The 22,998-nt window shown below is 44.6% G+C and overlaps 1 protein-coding gene across 4 annotated transcripts in view; it reads left to right on the top strand.

Annotated features, from left to right (window-relative positions):
- The window catches only part of Ptpn3 (protein tyrosine phosphatase non-receptor type 3), a 113,396-nt gene that overhangs the window by 46,793 nt on the left and 43,605 nt on the right, over positions 1-22,998 (top strand). For all 4 annotated transcript variants that reach the window (XM_028779884.1, XM_028779882.1, XM_028779883.1 and 1 more), the window contains 7 exons: positions 752-804; positions 5,592-5,712; positions 6,863-6,950; positions 12,036-12,124; positions 16,212-16,275; positions 17,538-17,710; positions 20,966-21,100. In XM_028779884.1, coding sequence (XP_028635717.1) covers positions 752-804; positions 5,592-5,712; positions 6,863-6,950; positions 12,036-12,124; positions 16,212-16,275; positions 17,538-17,710; positions 20,966-21,100 — 723 coding nt within the window. The remainder of the gene's footprint in view (positions 1-751; positions 805-5,591; positions 5,713-6,862; positions 6,951-12,035; positions 12,125-16,211; positions 16,276-17,537; positions 17,711-20,965; positions 21,101-22,998) is intronic.

Here is a 22,998-nt window from a genome sequence, read left to right as displayed (position 1 = left end):
GTAGCCCTTGCTCCTGGCCTGCCTTCAGAGCTTGAACAGAACAGAGTCAGATTTGAAAGGAGAAAAGAGCAATAAAGGCAGGTAGCATCACTGAGAACAGGCATTGGGAGGACAGAGGCAATAAGAGCAAATCCAGGCCAAGTCTGGATTTCTAATGGAGGACAGGGAGGGAGGCAGAGATGGATGAACCCTGTCAACCTCAGCAAGGTCAGCGGGTTTAGGAGTAGTCAGTAGTTAGTGAATTAAGTAATTTAATGACAGATTTACAAATATTAAAATACAGAATTCCTCCCCCTAGCTCCCTGTGTTTTCCATTTTTATAAGATAACACCATTCCAGGAAGGAGTTACCTAAGGGTCCTCCAGTCTCTAGGAACTCTTAAGACATAGAGCCCTACAGAAAGTCTCAGGTCTTTATTAGAAAGATCAGAAGGCTGCAGACTTATCTCAGATTCTATTTTCTCACTTCTCTTACAGTATGAATGTACTGTCCAATACCAGACCATTAGGTTCCTGGTATTGGTGACACTTATCATTTTAAACCAAAAGTTGTGTGTTTTATTTCAAAAAAAAAAAAAAACCAACTCTTTACTGTATTCCATGTGCCGTTCAAGATTGATTTGTGTCTGAGTTGCCTTTAAGACTCACATTGCTCGTTAACAGTTAATGGAGAAAAGAAAGCCATGGGCCGTCTGTGATTTATGAGTGTCTGTGGTTCTTCTGACTTAGCTAATTCTTCTTTCTCCTGACAGGCTAACCTGCCCTCTCAACTCAGCAGTGGTTCTAGCATCCTATGCAGTACAATGTAAGTCCTGAGGGAGGTTGACTAGGTGATGGCTGGCTCATCACTGGCTGTTCCCTGAGGAAGTCTCTTCCCCAGGATGCTGGGATGGAGTATAACTCTTGCTATCCTAATAGTAAAACTTTTAACCTGAGCCACACTCTCCTCTTGCTTGGGGAGATCAGATGGACAGTGGTGCGTAGGGGGTGGGGGGGGATGGTGTGGTATTTCCCCCCAGGGAGCTATGAAACAGCAGACAGCTACAACCAGCTTTTTCCAGAGCCTCTGCCCAGGTATTTGGATCTGGTCTCCGTACAAACCCCAGTGGAACAATATTTATATCCCTCCCCTCCTCTGAACATGGAAACCAAGACCTGGCTAGGTTAAGGAATTTGCTGGAAGGCACTCTTGCTGCTTGCTTGATACCTATCTAAAATGCTACTGAGAGCTTTCAAATTTATATTCAGAGCTTCAGTGTAGCTAGTGGGTTATACACTGGTCTATGACCATTCAGAAACAGGAAGATCACAAGTTCAAAGTCATCTTCAGCTCCATGGTAACTTCAAGGCCAGGCTGGACTACATGAGGCCCTCCTTTAAAAAAACAAAAACACAACATATACATACATATATGTATACTTATATACATATATGTATATATATAATTTGAAGGCTTTATTTAGCCCATTTAAATATAATTTTAATATATAATCAGCATAAAAAATGAATGAGCTATGGGGGGTGTTGTTCTGTTTGTTTTGCTTTGCTTTTTAACTAAATCTTTGGGATCCAGTCTTGCTTTTGAAATTTCCACACTTTTCCAGTTGAACAAGCCACACTGGGTAAAGAATTCTGACCAAGGTTTTTTAAAACTCCAGAAGAAATCTCTTCATCCTGTCAGCAGAACTTAAGTAAGCATACTCGGTGTCAGATCCCATGCAAGGTGAAATGGCACTTTGCCATTCATTAGCTGTGTGGCGCCTGCCTAGAATACCCTGTTGGTTGTATAGAGTCATATAGTTTATCATAAGACTGAAGAGTCCCCTCTGCCTTTCCAGAAGTCTCAGCGCACAGCATGGCAGGTGGCTAAGAAAGTAAGATGATCAAGTCTCAGCAGGTGCAGGCCAGATTACCCATTTGTATTGTGGCCTCAGAAGCAAAATGGCAAGAAAAGGAAGGGAGGGAGGGAAAAAGGAAGGAAGGAAGGGAGGGAGGGAGGGAGGGAGGGAGGAAGGAAGGAAGGAAGGAAGGAAGGAAGGAAGGAAGGAAGGAAGGAAGGAAGGAAGTCAGACAGGAACACACTTGGGCAACTGAGGAGGCCCCAGGTGTACTTCCTCCCTGAGCATCAAGGACAGAAACAAGAGGGATGAAGAACAAGCCTGGTGGGTCCACAGCTTACATGCCTACTGCATGGAGCCAGAGAGTAGAGGAACGAGGATGTTGAGGTGACCCCATGATGTCACGCATAACAGCAAGCCTCCTCACTGGTAAGACACACTCAGCCTCAGCTCCATCCCACCAGCCTCCTCTTCTCATGACAAAAAAACTCAGAAGTTGTCCTCTGGGACAGATCAGTGTGTTGCATCCACTGGGAAGACATGGACCAGGAGATAGGGCACCAACAACCAACCAAGAAAACAATACGATCCAAGTCCAGCTTAGTGAACTGCTAGGTTTATACTTTTTTTTTTTTTCGAGACAGGGTTTCTCTGTAGCCCTGGCTGTCCTGGAACTCACTCGGTAGACCAGGCTGGCCTCAAACTCAGAAATCCGCCTGCCTCTGCCTCCCAAGTGCTAGGATTAAAGGCGTGCACCACCACCGCCCGGCATTGGTTTATACTTTAAAAGAGTGTGGCTGACTTCAAAAAGAGCTGTATTACAGAGTCTCACCCAACATGGATGGCCTCCCCAAGCTGCACAAATGGAGCCATCCTTTCAGCTAACATTCCACCTACTGTGTACTTCAGCACCGTTTGAGACCAGGAAGAGCTGGGACAGTAAGAATGAGTGGCTGTAATAATTCTCCTTACTCCTTTTAGGAGGGAAAGTCAGGGTGAGGCTTTGGGACTATAGTCACAGCTGCTGTGATTAAGATGATGTCTGCCATGTCATGACACAGGGCAGTGATCTATTAACACACAGCCAGAGTCAGTGTGTCCTCATCAATCTCTAGACTTGTGGCTCCCATTTCTTCTGGGCTGATGGGTGACAGAGGCAGGGACCCTTCTCACATTGAAGCAATGCCTGGATGTTCACAGCTGGAGCATCTGGGCTGAGTGGCAAGAACTTGAGGAAGGAGAGAATTATGCTCAGTTTAACCTTGCCCTATTCATTTGTCCCTGTGAGATTACCTGGCTGAACCTCAGGCTTCCCACCTGTGAATGGAGGCCTCTGGTCCTTATTCAACATGGCTGATTAAACAGGGCATTTGAAGGTGGCCTATAGCCAAAAAAAATAATCCCTTAATACTGAGCCTACACTGACTGAGTCGGTGAGAACAGGAATGGAAGCCACATCCCCTGGGGTCTTAGCTTTTCCTCTCATATGCATGGCTTGACCTTCCAGGCCTCATGTGGTGAGCAGGACTGGAAGTGTCTGTTCTACTTTGTAGGGCTGTAGGGGAGAGAACACTGAACCACGGTCTGAAGCACTCTTCTGGTAGTCTTAACTCTTGGTGTCTTTTCATGTCAGTCCAGAAGAAAACTGCGTTAAGTTGTGTATAAGGTAGGAGAGATGACTCCTTGCATCAAAGCGCCCGCCACCAACAAAGCCCGTCAGTCTGAGGTCAGTCAAGAAACCCACAGTGAAAGGAGAGAACTGATTCCTGAAAGTTGTCATCTGACCCCCACACATACCATAAAGAATAAAATTAAATGTAAAACTTGGCCATGATAAGCAATATGCTAAAATTAGAGAAAAATTAAAGTCCTACATTCAAGACATCCTGTTCCAAGCTTCTCCCGTCGGGCTTCCCACTGTGGAGGACTGATAGAAGAGCCACTGAAGACAGTCCCAGAACCTTTAAAGGTAGAAACTGGCTGAGGCTGAAACTCAGCGTTGCTGTCCTGCTAACAAATCTTGGGTCATCATACAGACTGTTTGAAGTCTAAGCTCTTTATATTCCTATAGACTTGATAAATGAATATACAGGTATTTGTATGCTCTGCATACATTTCTTAGAGGATTGATTCTTAGTTTTATATTCCTCTACCTTGATAAATGAATAACCATGTATTTGCATGCTCTGCTAACATTTCTTACGGGACTAATTCTTGCATATAAAATTAGTGGTTCGGGAGGTATACTAAGTACATTTTGTCTGATACATTTTGCCAGGTTGTTTCAAGATGGGTGTCTAGTATTTAAAACCTATCTGTGATCTGCTAACCTAAGCAGTTTCTTATTAGATCAAGAATTACAATGTTCAAAAGAGAAAATACTTCAAGCCCAGTGACTGAAGATTGCTGCTGACTAGTCAACGGCTTATGAGGCATACATAGACAAAAAAAAAAAAAAGTTTGGGAAATATATAGTTACTCTGTAATGTTTCCCGAGCCTCTGCCACAAGCAGGCTCTGTACCAGCCTCAGGATGAAGGGAGCTCTGCAGCCTACTGGGGTTGAGGAAGGGCACAATGTGTGCCCTATCCTGCTTGGGGAAGGGAAGGGAGTCTAGAAAATATCAGAGAAATGAGCCGCAAGAAATGGCTCCAAGATGAAGTTAGAGTTAGAAGAATAGCAAATGGAGGTCCTGCTCACTGGATCACTTGAAACATGGATACCTGGGATCTCAAACTTGGGGCATGTATTCACAGACAGATAAGACAGGCCCTGCAGGGACACAGGTACTACCTTTTGTCTGTCTTCTCATCTGTTTATTAAGAGCCATCCATGCTGTGTGGGTTGTGAGGGGCATTTGCTCAAGCCCTCTCGAGTGATAGGATGTCATTGACACCGTTGGCAGTCCCCCCACCCCAAGGCTCTTGCAAATGTGTATAGCTGTGGCTGTTAACTGTTTCCCCCTAGTGGTTATCCCAGAGCCCTGTGCAGGGTAGCTGCATAAGATTTCAAGTGAAAAACCACCCCGAGGGCAAGGTTCGCTGCTCTCACATTGATCAAAATGTTTGTCAGTGACTTTGCTAAAGCAAGGAACTTACAGTTTATTCCTGTTGAGTGCAAGCTGAGTGAGTCTGAGTACCTAACAGGACAGATAGCCGACAAATGATTCAGAAGGCTCTCTCTGAGTTAATGAAACTAACAGGAAAATTAAAGAGATTTCTGCCTTTTAGGCTTAGGAAAAGCATTGGCAGCATCTTGTAGGCCTTTCTAGGACATCAAGAGAAGACTCATCAGCTCACTGGACAGACAGACGTGAAGTAGGGTGCTTACCTAGATCCCTCTCACCTAGATCTTTACTTTGCTGAAAATAGCCTGGGTTAGGGGTCCCTTCTCCCTGGGTCTCAGTTTCTTCCTCTTTAAATGTGAACCCTGATGAAAATATATTAACGCATTCCTCACTCTGCGCCCTGTAAGAGCATCCAAGTGGTATCTTTTTAAGCACACTATTTTGAGTTTAACCACCTCTGCCTCTCACCTGTCACACCCCTGTACTTACTTGGAATTTAGCCCTAAGCAGAGGTTCGGATTAAAAAGCTTGGAATTGGAAGCTAATGAAGAGCTGGTTCACAGGGCTCAGAGCTTATCAGACCTGTTCCCACAGTTGTATCTCTTTTCGATGTTATCAGTGCTTGTTGATAAGGACCGAACTGCAGAGGCGAGTCTAATCCTGATTTTCCCTCATTGTATCTTAATAGCTCATTTTGGAGACTTTAATTCTTCCATACATCATCCAGGCTATCTTGCCGACAGCCAGTTCATACCAGATCAAAATGATGACTTTCTAAGCAAGGTGGAATCACTCCATGAACAGCATAGGTATGGGGACTGGGGACGTTTTGGGAGTAGGAACTGGGATGTGTGGAGCGGGGACTGGTGGGGCCAGGGCTTAGGAACTCAGGCTGGATGTTTATTTATAGATAACCCACCACTTGCCCTCCCCCCTTGGCTTCCTGTGGTTTTCTGTACATTTAACCTGGCATGGTGGCAAATGTATATTTAGCACCACTTGCATTTTTTTCGTGAAGCATAAAAATGCCATCGAATTGAGGACGATAGCAGGCCCGTTCCTCCTCCAGGATGTCATTGACCTTGGTTAATTCCTCAAGGAGATGCCTGTTTCCAATCTGATTGATTGGCCTCCAAGCTGATTGAGCCAGGCCTACCTTTTAGCCATTTACCCCATGTAATAAAACAGGCCATTCCCTCTGGTGTTGTTGAGTAGAGAGACGGCTGGACTGGAGAGTTGACGGGGTGGGTGGTCCTGGATTGAGACTGCTTTTCCTCCACATAGGGAATCGCCTTGGGACAAGATTTGCCTCTACCAAATACTTTCCACTCCGAGCCTCTTCCCACTCCTCACGTGACCCAGTGCTACTGCGGCAGCTGTTCTGTTCCCATTAAATGAGAACCTCGCTGACCCATACTAGCCCTCCAGAGACATCTCATTTCTTGGGAAGGGCCATAAAAACAAAGGGCAAGTTAACAGCCTACCTTCTCAGAGGGTGCCGCCAGCCCTTTCTCCCAGAATTGCTCCTGGGACAGAAGTCAGCATCCCAAAATAGCACAGGGCCACTGGCGTTTGAAGCATGAGGCCACTGTTGAGAGGATAGACAGGCAGAATGATCAAAGATTGCCTATTAATTGAGCAACATGGCGTGGTGAGAGGGCAGGCATCTTGAAAGGCGATAGGCAGTTTTCACTGTCGGGAGACCTCCCAGAGAGACCACTAAGTGGGAGGGTGTCTTAGTAAAAACCGAGGGGTCCAGAGGAGGTCAGGTTCCATGGACAAGAAGAAAAACCTGCTTCATTAGGATTTAAAGGTAGAGTGCTTACGGGAACTGGCCCAAGGCACTTAGTTACTGTTAATAACTTACAGAGGAATATTACAACGTTTTCCAGGTATCTTTAATTTTTTAAAAGTTCAAGGTTATTGAGTGAGTTTTGCATTTTCTCTTTTCTTCTGCAGTGGGCTAAAGCAGTCAGAAGCCGAATCTTGCTACATCAACATAGCTCGAACCCTTGACTTTTACGGAGTGGAGCTTCATGGAGGCAGAGTATGTACCCTTTAGCTCAAACTATTGTTTATTCTTAATTATGCAAGTTTGAAACCTTCCTTGGGGAATTTTTCCCTTCCGTTATCACAAACAAGATCTTTTAGAAGATACTGAGGGGCTAGAGAGTTGCCTCAGGGTTTGAAGGCCCTTGTTCTTGCAGAGGACTAGGGTTTGATTCCCAGAACTCACATGGAAGTTCGAAACCTCATTGGGAACCAGGCACAGACATACATGCAGGCAAAACACTCATGCACATGAAATAATAAATAAAACAAATCTATTTCTTTTAAGAGAGATACTTGAAACATTTATTGAGTTTATCCAGGTCTTATTGGCCATTCAGTTGATTTTTCCCCACACTTCTGAGCAATCAGGGCGTAGAAGACTTAAAAGCTTTCAGTGGGGAAAATCCATTTTTTTCTGTCTTTTAAAAGTGTTTTTTAGTAAACATACAGAATGATGGGATTGAGGGCTGAGGATGTCTCTTGGCTGGGTTCAATTCATGAGGCCCTGGGTTCAATTCCCATACAAGAGGCAAGAGGATCAGAAGTTCAAGGTCGTCCTCTGCTATGTAAGTGAGACTGAGGCGTGTGCCCTCATCTCTCGGTAGGGAGGTATTTATTTCCATGGATGTATTTCATTGTATTTTGTTCATGCTTAACCACTCATCACCCTCCTCTGTCTCTCTTCCCCCCGACCCCACTTCTTCCCCTCAAATGCCCCCTTAACATTCACACACCTTTATAAATCCGCTTTTAAGTGACAATTTGCTGAGCCAAAGTTTCTACTACATCTTAAGCAGTACTCAGATTAGAGCTGGTTACTCAAACACTACTGTATATGTTTGTGTATAGTGTGTGTAAGTTATGTGTGTGCTGCTTGTGTGTGTGTGCATATGTATATATGTATATGTTTGTAGGTATAGCTAGACGCAAGGTGCACACCTGCCTGTGGAAGCCATTTGTTACTCCCTCTCCACCTTTAGCTTTCTTTTTTTTTAAGGAGTACATGTCCCCTACCTCACTTCTCATATCCTCAAAGAACTATTTATTTATTTTATGTATATGAATATATTGTAGCTGTTTACAGATATACCAGAAGAGGGCATCAGATTCCATTACAAATAGTTGTGAGCCACCATGTGGTTGCTGGGAGTCGAACTCAGGACCTCTAGAAGAGCAGTCAGTGCTCTTAACCGCCAAGCCATCTCTCCAGCTCCCCCCCACCTTTATCTTTTAAAACATTTATCACTGAACCTGATACTAACTGCCTGGCTGCCCAGTGAGCTCCAAGGATCCACGCACATCTGCACTTCAGTGCTGGGATTACAGTTATGCAAGACCATGCCTGGAGGCTAGGGATTGGAACTCTGAGCTTCATATTTCCAAGCAGGCACTTGATTGGCTGAGCCTGCTCCCCAGCCCTGTTCAAGTTTAATAGTTTTATAGAAGAAATTATGGTGGTGTGATTATGAAATTGATAAATTGTGATTAGTTTAGAAGACTAATACATATCAAATTTCTGTGTCTGGGTAAACAATTTCTTCCAATAATTCCGTCACCTTGGCGATTATCACTTTTCCCACTTTATAGATGGGAGACTGATTCTCTGGTATTACAGAGCTCACACAGCACCTTGGTGGTCAGTATATGGGCTCGCTACTGGTTTTGGTACCAGTCTTTTGAAACCTGAAAGCATCCCCTTCCTCCAGTGACACACCTCCTCCAACAAGGGCCCACCCACTAATCCTTCCAAAACACTTCTACTGAACTGGAGACCAGGCATTTAAATATATAAACTTGGGCAGGGTGTGGTAGTGCATGAGTTTAATCCTAGCACTCAAGATACAGAGGCAGGAGGATCTCTATGCAAGCCCATATGGTTCATTCTTTTTTTTGTTGTTTTTTTTGTTTTGTTTTGTTTTGTTTTGTTTTGTTTTGTTTTTGTTTTTTCGAGACAGGGTTTCTCTGTGTAGCCCTGGCTGTCCTGGATCTCACTCTGTAGACCAGGCTGGCCTCAAACTCAGAAATCTGCCTGCCTCTGCCTCCCAAGTGCTGGGATTAAAGGCGTGCACCACCACTGCCCAGCCATATGGTCCATTCTCATTCTAACCACCACACTGACTTATGTTCAGCATTTTAGCACTGACACACTAACATTTCTGCCTGCCATTGGCCCACATTGTACCCACAGAGAAACAGTTACTGAGCTGGGGAAATATCTCACTTCATAAAGTTCTTGTTGGAAAAGCAGGAGGACCTGAACTTGAGCTCAGAATCCATGTCAAAAGCCAGGCCTGGTGATCTGTGGAGACAAGAGACCCCTGGACCACAATGGCTAGCTGGACTAGCTTCCCTTTGTGATGAGCTTCTGGCCTCCATACTCACAAAATACACACGTGTACCTGTGAGAGCACACGCAGACACACACACACACACACACACACACACAGAGTATTAATTAAACACCAGTTATAGGCTACTGGCTGGTTTTTGTTCCAGGTGCTTCCCTAGGAGACCCCTTGAGTCTCATTTTAGGATCACAGAAACCTTGCCAAATTGGTGTTCTTAATCCTCTCCATTTACAGATGAAGACTATGGAAATTGATTAAATGATCTAAGTTTTTTTGCCTGTTTAAAAATCTACACTTCCAGGCAGTGCTAGGTTTAATCCCAGCACTTGGGAGGCAGAGGCAGAGTTTGAGGCTATTATGGTAAAGAGTTCCAGGACAGTCAAGGTTACACACAGAAAACCTTGTCTTGAAAGACCAAAAATAAAAATTAAAACAAAAACCACAAAAATCTACACACTGTGTTTGAAGCTTATAGAAACATTTGAACTTTTTTGTCTTCTGTCTCATGAGCTCTCTAACATGGGTCATCAAAAGGGGGAAGTATATTGCCTCTTGGACATTAACAGCTTTGAAATGTAACTGGTCAGTTTTAGCCCCTTTTCCAAGTTGTTTTTTCTCTTAATAGAATATTTCCGAGAACCTAGTCAGTGGCAGAGTAGGAGTTTCTGTCAACACCAGACTCAACCTTTCCCTTCACCTTCTCTACCCTCAGCTATCAGGGAAATGAACCCCTCAGGCTAGCAGCATGTGTGCATACCAGTACTTGGGAGGTTGAGGCAGGAGGAATGAATAACTTTGAGGCCAGTCTGGGCTACTTTGTGAGTCCTAGGCCAGCGTGGCATACATATGAAGACCCTATCTCAAAAGGAAAAAAAAAATCACTTAGTGGTTAAAAGTTCTCATTACTCCTGTAGAGGACCAGTGTTTGATTCCCAGTACCCACGTGATAGCTCACAACCATCCATAACTCTAGTACCAGGGGATCCAGTGCCCTCCTCTGACCTCTGAAGACACCAAGCACAAACAGGGTCCACTTACAACATACATATATGCCTAACACTTGCACATAAAATAAAATGAATAAACCTAATTTAAAACACACACACACACACAGAACCATTCTGGGTTTGGAGGCAGATAATCAGCTGAGATCCAACCTCAGTCCCTCCAGTTGTTAGAGGGATTGCCTTACACCAGGCAGTACTGAATGGACACTCCCATATCTGCGTAGCTTAGTACCGCACAGAGTAGCTTTCCTTCAGTGTAGACTTCTAGGCAGCTCTTACTACCCAGGAACTCCCCACCCAGTCTTGGCTCCTTCTCCATAGCTTCCTGCTTTCCCCATGTGGCTTGCTTGTTGTCAGAAGCCCGAAGGTGGCACACAGCTTTTCAGTGCTTCCAACAAGAAGAATCATGTCACTAATACCCAGAGCATGGTGGCTAGAATTGGTCACATGATCTGTTCTTCTGCAAAGGAAGCTGGCCTGTGGGGCTGGTGTGAGAATTCAGGAAGTAGCTAACTGAAGTAAACTACAGTTATCTGGAGGAAAGGTGCACACTGAAAGACAATAAAACACCTGATAAGATTCAGTCTCAGCCCACCAAGCGGTTCGCTCAGTGCCATTGGCCGATTCCTCTTCCTATAAGGTGCTAAGTCATGCTTGCGGCTGCCTTGTTCTTCACCACACCGTTCTGTCTTTGCCTACCTGTGGGATTTTAGCCTGGTGCCTAGTGCGAATACTCAGGACTTCCTCTGTATCAACCCCACTTCCCTGTCCAGTCTCTGTGCCTCCCCTTGTTCCTTAGTTAAGTGATAGCCCCACCCCAATAGAAAATGAACATTTGTTACACCTGCTAATCCATATCCGTAGATCTGTTCTGAGTCTTTAGATTCTGTACTTTCAGCCTGATGCAAAACTTTGAGGGGAATCCCCAAATTTATATAATGCGAAAAGGGGAAATGGAGGGACTCCTAAGCCCCGCATAACATAGGCTATGAGTGGAAGGCCAACACTCACACTCACTCGTAATTGTACTTAAGGATATCTGACTGGAAACAGAAATTATGTGCGACTCAAGGAAGGAACTCCATCCCTTTGAATATTATTTGCTTATACTCAAGTGGATTTAAAACAGTTTTAATCCTTTCTGTTTTCCTTCTGTGTCTGTATGATATATGGCAGTGCCAAGCACACAAGCCCTTAGCCGGTGTTATTCCATTGGATTCATAAGTAACATTGGATTTAAGAGTCATGTCTACATGTGTAATTTTTCTTTATCATTTCATAATAGCTAAAGCTTTTTTAGTAATTGAAAGTGAGGTTTGTGTGGAGCTGTATGAGGAAGAGGCCAGTTTGAGTCTCATGTGACTCCCAAAAGCTGATGGATGAAAATTCAAGAGTGTTTATATGTGACCATGTGGAGTACGTAATCCTTTCTGGTAACTTCCTAAACCAGGTATAGTGACATGTTTCGTGTGTGTGTGTGTGTGTGTGTGTGTGTGTGTGTGTGTGTGTGTTCGTGTTCGTGATGTGCTGTGTGTAGGTATTCACTTTAGAAGAACCGGGTACCAACTACTTGCTCTTAAGTGGCTGCAAATCGAGGATTTTTTCCTGTGTTCAGGGCATTCCCCCTCTTGAGCGGATGCACACTGCTATTTATAAAAGCGTGGGTGCTTTAAAGTTAACAGAGTAACACACTGTGAACCTGGACGCTTCATTTTTTCCCCCCAGGATCTGCACAATTTAGATCTAATGATCGGAATTGCGTCTGCAGGCATTGCAGTCTACCGAAAATACATTTGCACAAGCTTCTACCCTTGGTAAGTGCAAACACTTCGTATTGTCTGAATCATGCTATAAAAATATGCTGAGCAAAAGTAATGCTAGCTCTAATTTTAAACTTTTATTTCTGAAGAATGGCTGGAGCTCCGCCGAACTCCCCCCTCTCCCCCCACTTTCCTCCCAGTTTTAAGTTCTGAACTCTGAACTTGATCCAGATTTGGCACTTGGAAAACTTATCTTTGGTTTTTATTAACTTCCCTCCAGCAGTCATCCTGTGGTGGATATATCCAGTTGGTGGATAAATGACACGAGGCAGGTCTTGTTGTTGAGAATTCTTTTGTCCTCTTGTATGTATGGAATCAGTCCTAGATTCTGGTAACCTTGAACTTGCCAAGAGTACTAAATATGTGTATGTTGGTTTTCTTTTTTCTCCTCTGCATACATGCCTGTGGTAAAGTTTAATCTATGTATTAAGTCCACTGAGATTTATGCTGTAATGAAAAGTAGGCAGATTCCCTCTCTCTCTCTCTCTCTCTCTCTCTCTCTCTCTCTCTCTCTCTCTCATCAAGGCCATAGTATTTTTCAAACTGTGATTGACTCCAGGCAACTGCATCTACAGAAACCAAGAGCAGAGATGGGCGAGGGGAGACTCCATGGACTTTGAGTTTACTGTACCCAGGCAACAGTGAGCTATCTGTGGGAAAACATTATACCACCCAGATGATACATTTTATTAAATGATAACATGAGCGAGTGCAAGGCAGCGGTGGAGCAGGTGGAAGAGAGAGTGCTGCAGGCTGTGAGAGATGCGGAAGTACACACATGCAAAGAAAAGCGACCACACAGAAATTTATAGACAGGGCGGAGGAAACTTGGGTGGCAGAGTTGTGGCAGGCCAGATTTGATGTTCAGGTTTACGCCTGTTCCTTAGTTTGACCACTTAGAACATCACAAACTGAGACAGAACGATGTTTATCACAGCATTATTTATAATGGGGATAAAAACCTATAAATAAAGTTCTAGGGGCGTTGACCGTGATAGCAGCTGTCATATTATTAAGTGTTGGCAATATTCAAATCGCGTTACTCTGTATTTTACTTATCTCACTTAAACCTTGAATAAGCCGTTCTTATCCCTGACTTCTCAGCAGAGAAAGCTGTAGAGCAAGGAAGTTTGTAAGACCTGTCAGGCTCATGCTGCTAATAACGGTGCATGTGAAATTCACATCCAGTTTGTCACTCCAGATGCTTTTTATTCTACCACTCATAGTTGTGTTTGTGGGGTCATGCTTAAATAGGATGTACACTTAGAGACACTTGTTTTCAAATAATTGTATGTACATTTGATTTTCAACGAAGCGTGCCATGGGCCTGCTTAGTTTTATCATAGAATCAGTATGACAGATGATAAGGCCTTCCTGAGCCCTTGCTGGAAGCAGGAAACCCCAGCCATGGCTTGGCTAGCTGGGTGGCCTGCAGAATTCTCTGGCCTGCTTGGAACAAAGGACCAGGCAGTGGACACAAGCCTGATTTTTCTCTAAATGCCTCTAATCCTCTGGTTCTGTAACACAGAAGCCACTGGAGTCTAGCTTCACCTGTGGCTGGTTCTATGAAGGTCCCATAAGCAGGTACTGAACATCACACTTAGATATCCTTAAAGATAAACAGAAGCCTTTCAGGCAGGCTGGACAGGGACTCTTGGGACACCTCCTCAGAGGCTCTTTCTGATAATTTTGGTTATTCTTCAGCTTCAGACTGGCTCCTGTTAAAACCTGTCTCTGATGCCAGTGCTGTATTACTTACTTTTTATAACTCTGTGACACGATAATTGAAAGCAGCAAATTAAGGGAAGCAAGGCTGACTCGTGGTTCAGAGGATCCAGTGTGCCGGGCAGGTGAAGAGTGGACACTTGGCTTGTATGGAGTGTTCAAACACATGAGCACTTCAGACTCCAACTATAACAAGTGAAAACCTCAGAGACCAGTAGGGAGGTCAGCTCTGGAGATTGAGCAGGGGGAGGGTGCAGAAGGGCCTAGAATCTACAGAAGTGACTCTAAAGAGGATAGGCTTTGAACTCAGGGAGTACATTCTAGAAAGAAGATACAGAGAGTGTGTATCTTCAGGAACAGGGAGAACACAGTGATCAGTCCAGGGTAGATGGTTGATTTAGGCTAGAGCATACTGTGCTGTGGCCTCTGATGAGCGAGTGACTTGGCCATGGAAAGAGCCTCACAGGACACCAGAGTAGAGACTTAATCATCGATGCTTTAATGGGGACTAGATTTTCCTGCATGCACTGGTCACAGGATATGGCTGTGTGCATCATTCGGCACCTGTCTCCTTCATTAGGTTAGACATGTCCAGGTGGCAATACCCACTGTCTTGTTCTTTCCGTCCCTGGGACCTGGCACAGTACTGTCCCTCTAGACACACAGTACATTTCATAGTTCTTATGACTGAAGGGCAGTAGGCAGCCTGATGTAGAACCTGCAGTCTAGAAATCGTTCTTCAGATTTGCTCTGGTAAAAAACACAGTCAAAGAGAGTTGGAAGCACTGGGGCAGAACCCTCTGAACCAGGGGGACGAGCAGGGGACCCCCATATGAAACCAGTAGCACACAAGCAGTCTGTGCCCAGCAAGACAAAGGTAGAAACTCACATACTGATGAATGGGTTCCCCAGACTCCTGTGAAGTAGGAATTCCTGTGCATGCCTCTCAACACTTATGGGAGAGACCTGGCCACCTCAGGGTGTAGCATGCTCCATGGTGGCCACCTCAGAGGAACAGGACATAAGAGCCTTCTGATCTAGCCTGTAGTCATTCCCAAAATTCACTAGTTAAATAGGTGTATCTGCTAGCAGATTACTTATAATAGGTGTTTGTTTTTAATATGTAATGCAAATAAGCTACTGTGTGCTCTGTGTGTGTGTGTCTGTCTGTCTGTCTGTCTGTCTTCCACTGGGGAAATATCACTTGAATAAACTTTCACTTTATATACTCAATGTCTCTGTTCTAGAATGGTCTTAGCAAAGTCTTGATGTGATATGATCCTAGAGAATAGTAGACTTCCTTTCTTCCCCCCAGCACTGTGTAGATTACAATAGCTTGACATAGTGAATAAAACCTATTTAAAAGGTGAGCTTGTACTGAGCTTGGTGGCACACATTTGTAATCCCAACACTGATGGGTCAGAGAGGTAATCTCCAAGGTTGCCGGCCAGCCAGCCAGCCTAGCCTCATGTAATTGGTGATCTTTGGGACAAATGAGAGACAGACTCTGTCTCAGAATAAGGTGGAAATGAGGAAAGACATCTAAAGGTAGACCTCTGGCCTCCACATATGCACCCACCTGAACACACACACACACACACACACTGGTTTCATTCATGAAGACAGCCGACACTGCAAGCTTGTGGTGTATCATAATCATGTAAGAATTTGTCGTGCTTACTCCATCTAAGTTGTCATAAGACAAGTGGTGAGAAAGGTTGTCATGGGCCACCACTCAGCAGATATCATAGGGTCCAAGATCCTAGGCTTTGGAGGCTGAGCCCCAAGCTCAGAGCCTGGCTCCAAGCAGTGACATCTCTGTACCTCAGCTTCTTCTTCTAGAGGATAAGTACATACTCTTCTGGACTGTTATAAAACCCAATAGAGACAGTGTTTATAAAGCCCTTGACAGTGGCCTGGTATATGAAAATACCAGTGCCTTTTATTCTGTATTATGCACACGTAGCTGTTAAGTAACAGGGCTGAGGTACATCCCAGGCCTGTCCTCCCTCTGCTCCACACTGCCCTCAGCTGTCTTCCCCCATGTAGGCACCAGCTCCTGCAGGGCTTCAGTGTCACAAAGAGACTTACAGCAAAGAGTGCGCATGGCCCATGCTCCTAGTTATTTAAAAGCTGCCTCACAGTCCAGAGGCCCCGTGGAGATCCAGCTCGGTCAGCTCCTTGAGTTCAGCCAAGACACACTTCCAGCAGCCTGCCTTCATTGGATCATAAATTAGAGGACCCATGCAGAAGAGGGTCAGCCATAGCCCGGCTGAGCCCCGATGTCTTTGTTTGATTTGCATCTTGCTTTATTTTTTGTGCTATGCGTGGTTTTGTTTTGCTTTGCTTTTTACAGGGTGAACATACTCAAAATTTCTTTCAAAAGGAAAAAGTTCTTCATACACCAGCGGCAAAAACAGGTGAGTTCTGTCCCTACTTGCTGCGTTTGCTGTGTTGTTGAGGCTTGTCCCAGTCTCAGCTCCTCGGGGATTGCTTTCTGTGTCTTAGGAAGGAAAGACTGTGGCTGTCAGGTCTTCAGACCCAGTGGTCATCTCCATGAGCCAGTCGGCACCTGTGTGGAGAACGAACTTGCTTTATAGTTACTCTAGGTCTAGACCCTGCCTCGTCCCCCTTAACAGTTGGGCATTTTCTTTCACCCCCTCTAGTCCATATTACCTTGTTTTGGAAGCTCAAGTAATGAATGCCCACTTCTTAGAGAGCTTTATGGGTCAGATAAAAGGGCCCAGTTTGGGCACCTGGCAAAGCACAGCAGGAAGGGTCCACACAGCTAAGTTCCGAAGGTGATAGTTTATTACTGACTGTGTCTTACAAGAGGAGTCGGCGGGATCCTAGACAACTCTGTTTGTTTGCTTAGCCACAGCAGAAGTACACTCAGTAAAGAAGCCAAGGCTTCCACAGCCTCAGAGTGAAGGAGCTGGAATTTGAACCAAGCAAGGCGCCTGCCCTTTCCACACCACACCCTGTCTTGTTATGCTGCATAGTTGTCACCGACTGTCGCTGTGTCTGTGTCCCAGCTTTTCAAATATGATATGCCCTTAGTCTGGCCCCACACAGAGAATGGGCCCTTAGAAATGGGATCACTAAAGCTCAGAATACCAAGGACTGGAATCTATGTTGTCTGACAGCACCCACTCACCTCTAGTGCAAGGAGGGTCAGGGTGGTACCAAAATGCATATGGAATCGAAAACCTAAACACAAGTAGCCTGAAGGCAAAACTAAGGACAAATTTGCTTATTATATATGAGCACTGGAACTTACTCTGGGGTAAGAAATGGAGAAGCCTCAGGATTCTAATGTCTACTACTGGCTAGGTGGAAGAGTATTTCTTCAGAAAGAGATGTTCATAAAGCTGAGTTTTAAGTTATCAGATGGTAGCAGCAAATAAGCCCTCTCTTGAACTATAAGCAGGTTTGAAACAAGAGTGACTATGAAACCCCAGATGGTGAGGAGACATGGATTCAGGCTATTTCTATTATCACACCCACGGAGGGTTCACAGTCCTGCTCCAAAATATTCCTGGGACATTGGGGTACGTCTGAAGGAAGCCTGCCCCCTTCCTCTGTCACGTCTTCCCTGGCTGTTACATATGGGTAGCAAGCTTGACACACTTTTACCATCCTATACTTTTCACAGTGAAATCTCTACTGTTCTTCCTCCCAGGCTGAATCCAGGGAACATATCGTGGCCTTCAACATGCTGAATTACCGATCTTGCAAAAACTTGTGGAAATCCTGCGTTGAGCACCATTCATTCTTTCAGGCAAAAAAGTTACTACCTCAGGAAAAGAATGTTCTGTCTCAGTACTGGACTCTAGGCTCCAGGAACCCCAAAAAGTGAGTATACTTTTGGGGGACCATCCATACTTTCTTGAAATGTTAGTGTGTGCTGGTCGCCCCTGGCTCATGGACATCTTTGGGCAGAGAGGCAACTCTGGGGATTGTAGATCCCTGGATGGTGGCTGAATCTTTCCAGGGGAGATTGAGCCCTTTGTATACATACTCAGGTACATGTTATTTTCCCAGCATTAGCTTCTGCCCCCTCAACCCTGCTGTCGTCTGAGTTCCCAGACAGCTAATATTGCAACTGTCACCGCACCCTATCCAATAAAGGACACTGAGTGTCATTCTGGTGCCAACACATTAGGCTTTTCACAGCTGGAAGCCACTAAGCCAGCCCCTCCCCCATGATATTAATCCATAAGGCACCCTATAAAAACGAACAGAGGTTTGCAGAGTCAGGTGACTTCAGAATAATTACCTATAATAGTTACGAAATAATGGTTGTAATTGACAGTTACCTAGTGTTTATAAAGGGAAGGTACACACTTAATTGTATTTGGTTCTTGTAACGAACCTAAGAGATAAATGCTACAGGAATGATACTCAAAATGCTTCATGGTAAGAACAGTAAAATAAATTTATATATATATGTTATATGTACATTATAATTTTAAAAATAATATCCTTTGGGTCTCTGAATTAGCTGTGTTTATTCTGAGCCAGCTTTGTATAAGATATAGAAGAAATTGTTTATCAAGTTGCTAGGATTTCTCAACCATTTGCTGGTTTTTCAAAACTGTGATTGACTGTCGTTAATGTGGCTTTTTCTACATCAAGCACAAGCTATTGTTTGATAAGCAATTTTGTAAGAATGTTCTCGTGGCTTTCCTATTACATGTTAGTCTTTAGGTAATGTAATGATTCAGTAAGTGGCAAACAGCCTCTGGAAAGGGTGGTATTATTACTTATGAACCAAGAACAAACATCCTTAAAGTGTTTAGCTCTTACAATTCTGTCCACTGTTTCTGTGCATTCAATATTCTACTACTGAGCAGGCCACAAGAATTATGTAGTGGGGTCACCTGTAGAGCCTTGTCCACATGATCCCACATGGAAACTGAATCCTCTTCCTGCATGGTGGTCCCTCTAGCCAGCCAGAGGCCTTGGTTGAGAGCTGTTTCCCAAGCATGGTACAGTCAGTCACCAGCAATAGCCCGGCTGTCTTCGGAGAACTCACTGTGTGCTGCTGTTTCATGGTGCCAGGACTGACAGCCCAGATTGCTGCAGCTGGTGAGGCAGTGCATCTTGGTTGAACACTCGTTGGGTCCAGCCCTCCTGGGGGACTTCCCTGATGGAAGTAAAACTGAGCATGCTAAGCCTGGCATCCCTCGCTAGGAGCCTCGGGAACCTAGTGTGTGCAGCAGCAGCCATAGCAGCTATGAGACTCTAGTTCCAGAGTCGGATTCAAGGGCTCCAGCGGGTCAGATCTGCAGACAGATTTGCACAGTCAAGGAAGTCAGGTTGAAGAAACAGGAAGTCAGTTTAGCATGAACATGTATAGTTGAACATAAGGCGTAGACGTACCAGTGAGCTTCTCTGCTGTGCACAGCGTCTGTGCCGCAGATGGGCTGTGTGAAGAGGAATCCTACGACAGTCTAGATGCAGAAGTACAATGAGGTGACGTGAAGTTGGCGGGAGGAGGGGGGCTCCTTATGGTTGATGTACTTGTGTGGCAGCTTGGGGTACAAGTGGTCTGTTTCTTATTGGTACCGTCTTTTAGCATACTGCCGTTTAGACTGTGTACATCTCTATACATTTCTAATTTTGTCTCTTAAATGATTTTTACATGTATGTATGTATGTATGTATGTATGTATGTATGTATGTATGTGTATGTGTGGTATGGGAGGGAAACACATGCCCGCCATGGTACACATGTAGTTGTCCAAGGACAACTTCTAGAAGTCAGTTATCTTCTTCTGTCCTGTGGGTCTCGGGGATTGAATCTAAGTCATTAGACTTGGTGACAAGCACCAAGCAAGCACCATCTCCCCAGCCCTTATCGCATCTGTTCATCTCACAGATGAGGAAACCATGGTCAGCTCAGCCCCAGAGATACATCTATAGGTCTGTGTGTTGGGTCCTCCGATAGGTTCTGTGAAAGAATTTGTTCATTATTTTCCAGGGACAGTGGAACAGTTCCAGATTTCTATTAATAACCCGTGACACGTGCTTTAAGGCTCTGCCACAGCTTAAGCCTTGGAGCCTTGCTGCCTGCTTCCCTAACTTTAATTTACAGCCTTAATCAGTGGTCATGTGGCTTCTGATATAACTGACCTCGGGAGAAAGGTCTCTCTAGTGATGCTGAGGTGAACTTTGATCAGAGTGACAGCCGCAGTCATTGCTGTAAACCAGAACCTGAATTTCGTTATGTTTCTTTGTTCTGTTGTTTTCATCAGTTGGTCTTGGGGAGTAAGGAAATACATGGAATGTTCAAGATGTTAGAGCATGGTGTAAAGTTAAAAAATGCTAGGACTATTAGTGCTAACCAGACTTCAAACAGCTTACTAAGGCGATCTGTTCCTCAGAAGTCAGTTCTCTAACTATAAATAAAATTCAGAAATATCCTTCTGTCAGAGGATAGGACCTGAAGCTGTTCTAAGCACAGCTTCTGCTTCTTTATCAAAGAGTTGCCAGTGACTTCTGGTGCAAGGATGACTGCTTTTGTTTATGCCAGTGGGAGGCAAGTGAGGTAGATGCATTGAAGTTATCGGAGCTGTGCTGGTCTGTGGTGTCGGTGCTATTCTGACACTCCTTCTAACCTGGTAGCTTTGGTACAGTCTAGAATAGTTCAACTATTTAAAGTAGTAGAAACACAGAAGCGTTTTCACCAAAAGACCTAAAGAAAAATCAGAACAAGAAAGGAAGTCCAGGACCGATGGGGTGGTTCAGCAGATAGAGACACTTGCTGCCAAGCCTGACGGACTGAGTTCAATCCCTTACCCCACATGGTGGAAAGTCAAAACTGACCCCTGCAAGTTGTTTACTGAGCTCCACAAGTACACCGTGCGTGCGCACACACACACACACACAAAATATAAATAAATCTGATCTTTAAAAATTTGAAAGAACACTCTGGAAACTGACTGCCTCCACTGGTCCTAGCCCAGCTGAACTGAGCACCAGGGCTGGTGTCATTGTGATGTAAATAAGGTTTTCCTTCTCCGGGAAAACTACATTTTATAGATGCTGTACTTGCTTTCTTGTTGGAAAAGTCAGCGTGAACAATGACCCTGCATCTGTTTTTCAGGTCTGTAAATAACCAATATTGCAAAAAGGTGATTGGAGGGATGGTATGGAACCCCGTCATGAGGAGGTCCTTATCCGTGGAACGGCTAGAAACCAAGAGCCTGCCTTCCCGCTCCCCTCCCATCACCCCCAACTGGTATGTCCTCTTTTCTGCCATACACCAGCAGATACCGTCTGTCTTTCACAAACAGAGTTGGCTTTAAATTCTTCAACAGAGATGGCCTAGAGTCAGACTTCCCATGTGCGTTCCATGTGTTGCAAGAGCCAGTCTTCTGATACTGCTAAGGTGTCCTTAAACTTATGATAAGTTCATCTAAATTTATCTGTTCATGAAATACATTGTTTTATTCCAATACATATATAGTATTTAAATCAAGTTGACTGCCATATCCATCAGCAAATAGCATTTCTTTGTGTTGAGAACTTGAAAAAATCCCTCAGGGTAGGTGGACATGGTAGTAGGCAAGCTTAGCATTCAGTAGCCTGAGACAAGAGACTAAAGAATTTAAGGCTAGCCTGGGTTGTGTGGATCTAACCGCTCATCAATAAATAAGTAAATCCTTTCTATTGGCCATTTTGTATTTTTTAATTGATTTCTGTGCATCAGAGTTACCCTGCTGTGCTAAAATAGTAGATATTATCCCACCTAACTACATTCTTGAACTGCTTCTCTGAAAAAAATAATAAATTGGGACGGGCCTGAGTGCATAGCTCAGTGATAAAGTACATATACAGTACGTTCAGACCCTGGTTTTATTCTACAACCCTGCAAAATAAATGAATAATAACATTTGGCCTGAGGCCTCCTGAAATGCCCGTCTTAGAGTCATAGCGTCTTTAAGCCCTAAGAAGTCCCATGGTAAAGAAGTTAAAAGGATAAAGGATGGGAGATGTGATACCCTCAGGGTTCCAGGTTTACCACAGATGGAATAATGTATAAATGCTTCTTCATAAGCTTATTTCAGAAAAGGATCAAGCAAAATTTTCTATTCCTTATTCTTAATGATCCACAAAGACATCGCCCGTTTTTGTGAATGTCTGAGTGTCCGCAGGAGGAGAAGGGAAGCAGGAAAAGATTGTACACTGGCTCCACAGGATTAGCATTGTGGCTTGCAAGACAGGCGGACATTTCCTAGCTAGGATCTAAGGGATTAAGGGATATGGGGAGAGAGACCTGCTAGGAAAGGACCTTCCACAGGGGACCACCTGTCCTGGGCAACGGTGGCGATGACAATGATGACGTGCATGCTCTAAAGAACCAGCTTAGTTTATGCAGAAACTGGTCAAGGAGGCAGAGAGCCCCAGGTGAGCTGCAGGACTTAGCAAGGTTGGGTGTGACTATATCACTGCCTTGGCTCTCTTACTGCTACTTATAGATCCTCTCCCAGGAGTCCCAAGAGCCATCTTGCTTACACAATGGACACACAGTATTGATTGTGCAGAAACGGGGGAATTGCAAGTCTCTTAGAGTCCCAAAAAGAAATAGCTGACAAATGGAAGCCGGGAGCACCGTAGAAGGGAGCTTGAGGTCACGTGATAGAGGGCCTGACACCCAGGGCCAGTCCCAGGTATTCTGTGAACACTGTCCCATTTGCCTCATTCAGGGCCTTGTAAGTACAGTTGAGGTCCAGAGAGGGTGGTGGAGCTTATCTGAGATCACCTGACTACTGTGTAGCATGCTGGTCTCCGTCACATTATGATGTTTAAAAAGGAGAACATTAAAAAAAAAAAACCCCAAGCATCTCCGGTCCATAGCTATCTGTGGAAATTGCTTTCTGTGTGAACAGGAGGACCTGAGTTCAGATGCTAGCATACACCTTGGAAAGCAAGGCATGGATGTGGATGCCTGTAATCCCAGGGCTGGGAGGATCGAAGGGGCCAGCCAGCCAGCATAGCTGGGTTGATGGGCTCCAGGTTCAATGAGAGACCCTACCTCAAAAAAGAAGCTTAAGAGCGACAGAGAGGGATTTGACATCAACCTCTGACCCTATACATCCACATGAATGGTAAAGGAACCCCCCACACACACACACA

The sequence above is a fragment of the Grammomys surdaster genome, unplaced genomic scaffold (assembly GCF_004785775.1).
Source record: "Grammomys surdaster isolate TR1022 unplaced genomic scaffold, NIH_TR_1.0 363, whole genome shotgun sequence".
NCBI classification, from domain to species: domain Eukaryota; kingdom Metazoa; phylum Chordata; class Mammalia; order Rodentia; family Muridae; genus Grammomys; species Grammomys surdaster.
The sequence above is the reverse complement of the archived record's forward strand: the minus strand, read 5'-3'. Positions and strand labels throughout refer to the sequence as shown.